This window comes from Penaeus japonicus, unplaced genomic scaffold (genome assembly GCF_977035675.1).
Source record: "Penaeus japonicus unplaced genomic scaffold, GWHDUDI00000001_assembly GWHDUDI00000007, whole genome shotgun sequence".
Lineage (NCBI taxonomy): Eukaryota > Metazoa > Arthropoda > Malacostraca > Decapoda > Penaeidae > Penaeus > Penaeus japonicus.
Genome location: NW_028234409.1, coordinates 19667320 through 19669819, shown reverse-complemented (window position 1 = coordinate 19669819; position 2500 = coordinate 19667320). Strand labels below are relative to the sequence as shown.

At 39.8% G+C, this 2500-nt stretch overlaps 1 protein-coding gene and 1 non-coding gene across 2 annotated transcripts in view; one reads left to right on the top strand and one right to left on the bottom strand.

Moving 5' to 3' along the window:
- Positions 1-61, bottom strand: part of TRNAI-AAU (transfer RNA isoleucine (anticodon AAU)) — a 74-nt gene extending 13 nt beyond the window's left edge. Inside the window, exon 1 of the tRNA in view lies at positions 1-61. This exon is cut by the window's left edge and continues 13 nt beyond it. This is a non-coding gene — a tRNA (tRNA-Ile).
- Positions 62-630: 569 nt separating this feature from the next.
- LOC122266512 (transmembrane protein 185B) overlaps positions 631-2500 on the top strand; it is a 10014-nt gene continuing 8144 nt past the window's right edge. Inside the window, exon 1 of the mRNA XM_043036300.2 lies at positions 631-826. Within this exon, the coding sequence (XP_042892234.1) occupies positions 789-826 (38 nt within the window). The 5' untranslated portion in view covers positions 631-788. The remainder of the gene's footprint in view (positions 827-2500) is intronic.

Below are 2500 nucleotides of genomic sequence, written 5' to 3'. Positions count from 1 at the left end.
GATCGAACCCTCGACATCCGCGTTATTAGCACGGCGCTCTAACCAACTGAGCTAACAGGCCGATAGATAATGTGGACATTTATACTGTGGTATTGTTAATGTCTTATTGATTATACTTGAAAGTTTTAAGGCTATCAATTGTCTTTTACACGGTTATGTAATATTTACATGATCCATCTCCTGTAGACACAAATCCCCTGGTATTTCATAGGTTGACACACTCTCTTTACGTGTGTGTTTTTGTTTCCGTGCGTGCATGTGAGTGTGTGTGTGTGGGGGGGGGGGGGGGGAGGTGTGTGTGTGTGTGTGTGTGTGTGTGTGTGTGTGTGTGCATGTGTGTGTGTGTGTGTGTATGTGGACACATGAGGTTTATGAATTAATGTAATATAATTAGCTTAGAAGTCATATAATATACGACCCTAATAAACTTACATGGGAAGGGGGTCCCATACTAAAATAAAATAACGAAAATACATTTATCAGTAAAACTTAAATATATCAAACAATATTAATACAATCATAAATTGTTTTTATTGATAACTTAAAATCACTATCTTGTTGTCCTAATCAAATAATATTGCGTCATTCGTTTTTTATACACGGTCTCCCTTAGAAAATCAGCTGTGTTTTGATGCCAAACAAGAAGCAATACCAGCAGAGTGACACACATCCGTGAATCTACAATTTTATATCTCATAGTGCGCTCCCTCCAGAAACATTATGATGAGTGTGACAGGGTGTTTAATCTCCAGAACAGGAGAATTGGTATAATGTATAGTAGTTGAGAAATGAATCTCCAATCAATGTTTCGCGACTTTAATCCTGGGTAAGTTTAAGATGTCCCTACAATTATTACTTTATTTGCTGCAGACAGAAAAAAAAAATCGGAGGACACGTTAGGCATGCACTCTAGAAGAGTAGATTGTATTTTTAGCTTCTCACTTGTGTATTCCTGTTGTTGAGATACAAGCACAAAATGAAATTCACAGACCCTTGGGCATCAATGAATTTAGTCTGAGGAATCCAATTAACCCATTAACTTTCCACTATGGACCCTATATTAGTCATTTTACCCTCCTGGGCGGGCATGTATCATGTGGTGGGATCACTTGTGGGCAACACTGTCATTATGTTGACAGGCATGAGCAAAGCCAGATATTGGCCATTTATCATTATGTTATTGTTCCTTCTAAGTTTATCATCTTTGTATGATTACTTTCCATTCTTGTATATTGTTATTTATCTGTACAATATTGTGATCACTACATCGTTTTATACTACTCTCTATTTCCTGGCATGCTCAAGGAAAGAAAGAGGGGGGAGAGAGAGAGAGAGAGAGAGAGAGAGAAAGAGAAAGAGAAAGAGAAGAGAAAGAGAAAGAGAAAGAGAAAGAGAAAGAGAAAGAGAGAGAGAGAGAGAGAGAGAGAGAGAGAGAGAGAGAGAGAGAGAGAGAGAGAAAGAGAGAGAGAGAGAGAGAGAGAGAGAGAGAGAGAGAGAGAGAGAGAGAGAGAGAGAGAGAGAGAGAGGAATAGTTAAGGATAGAGAAGGCAAGAATGAAAGCAACCAAGCTAGCGTGAGCAGAGTGTACACTTGTCACAATCAGACTTATGGAAGCACATGGGAACATAACATTGATAGTACACTATTCATTACATTATCTATTCCTCCAGTTTTGCAATTAGGGCATCATGCAAAATACTCATTAGTATTACAGTGCTATTACATTCTACATACATAACATCTTAATATGTTCCCTGTTAATTGCACCTACCCTAGGCTAAACATCTTAAAATGTGGCCTGTTTTATTCATTGCTTCATTACTTCATTGTTTCATTTGTGTCCAATACATTAACCCCTTTAACACGAGGACGCGTATACCGCGTCCTCGCAGCGCTCGCGTCAAATCCGAGGACGCGCATACTGCGTCCTGGCTGAGTTCTGGTGGAATTGAGTTTTCTTTCTTCCGGATACTGTACGAGATCTTTCAGAATAGAGGTCAGATATGATACGATATATTACTTGACTTTCATTATTAACCCACAGCGGACGGGTGTCATGACATACATGACGTAGGAGCTTTGGCCTGACGACGGGCGTCCTGACGTACATGACGTTCGGGGATTTTGGATCACTGTGCTATTTTATTTTACTATGAAAAAGAAATGAGTGGTGATGGCTACTGCAGTCATAATTACTATAATTACCGTAATACCGTGCTAGCTTAACGTCCAAAACCTAGATGGCACCACTTTTTCCTAGCACCAGGCAAGAAGAGAAGAGGGCATGGCACCCAATGGGCACCTCTAGCAAGCACTATCTTTATAGAGCATGACACACACTAATTGACGGACTCTTGCTCAAAAGTACCGCACGATATCAAGCCCGTTAACATAAAATAAGAGGAGAATGACTCAATCCATACCCATTCTAAAGTACTAACACCCAAGGATGCCATTCACTGTCACTTACATCACAAGCACCAGTATGGGATGACTTCCT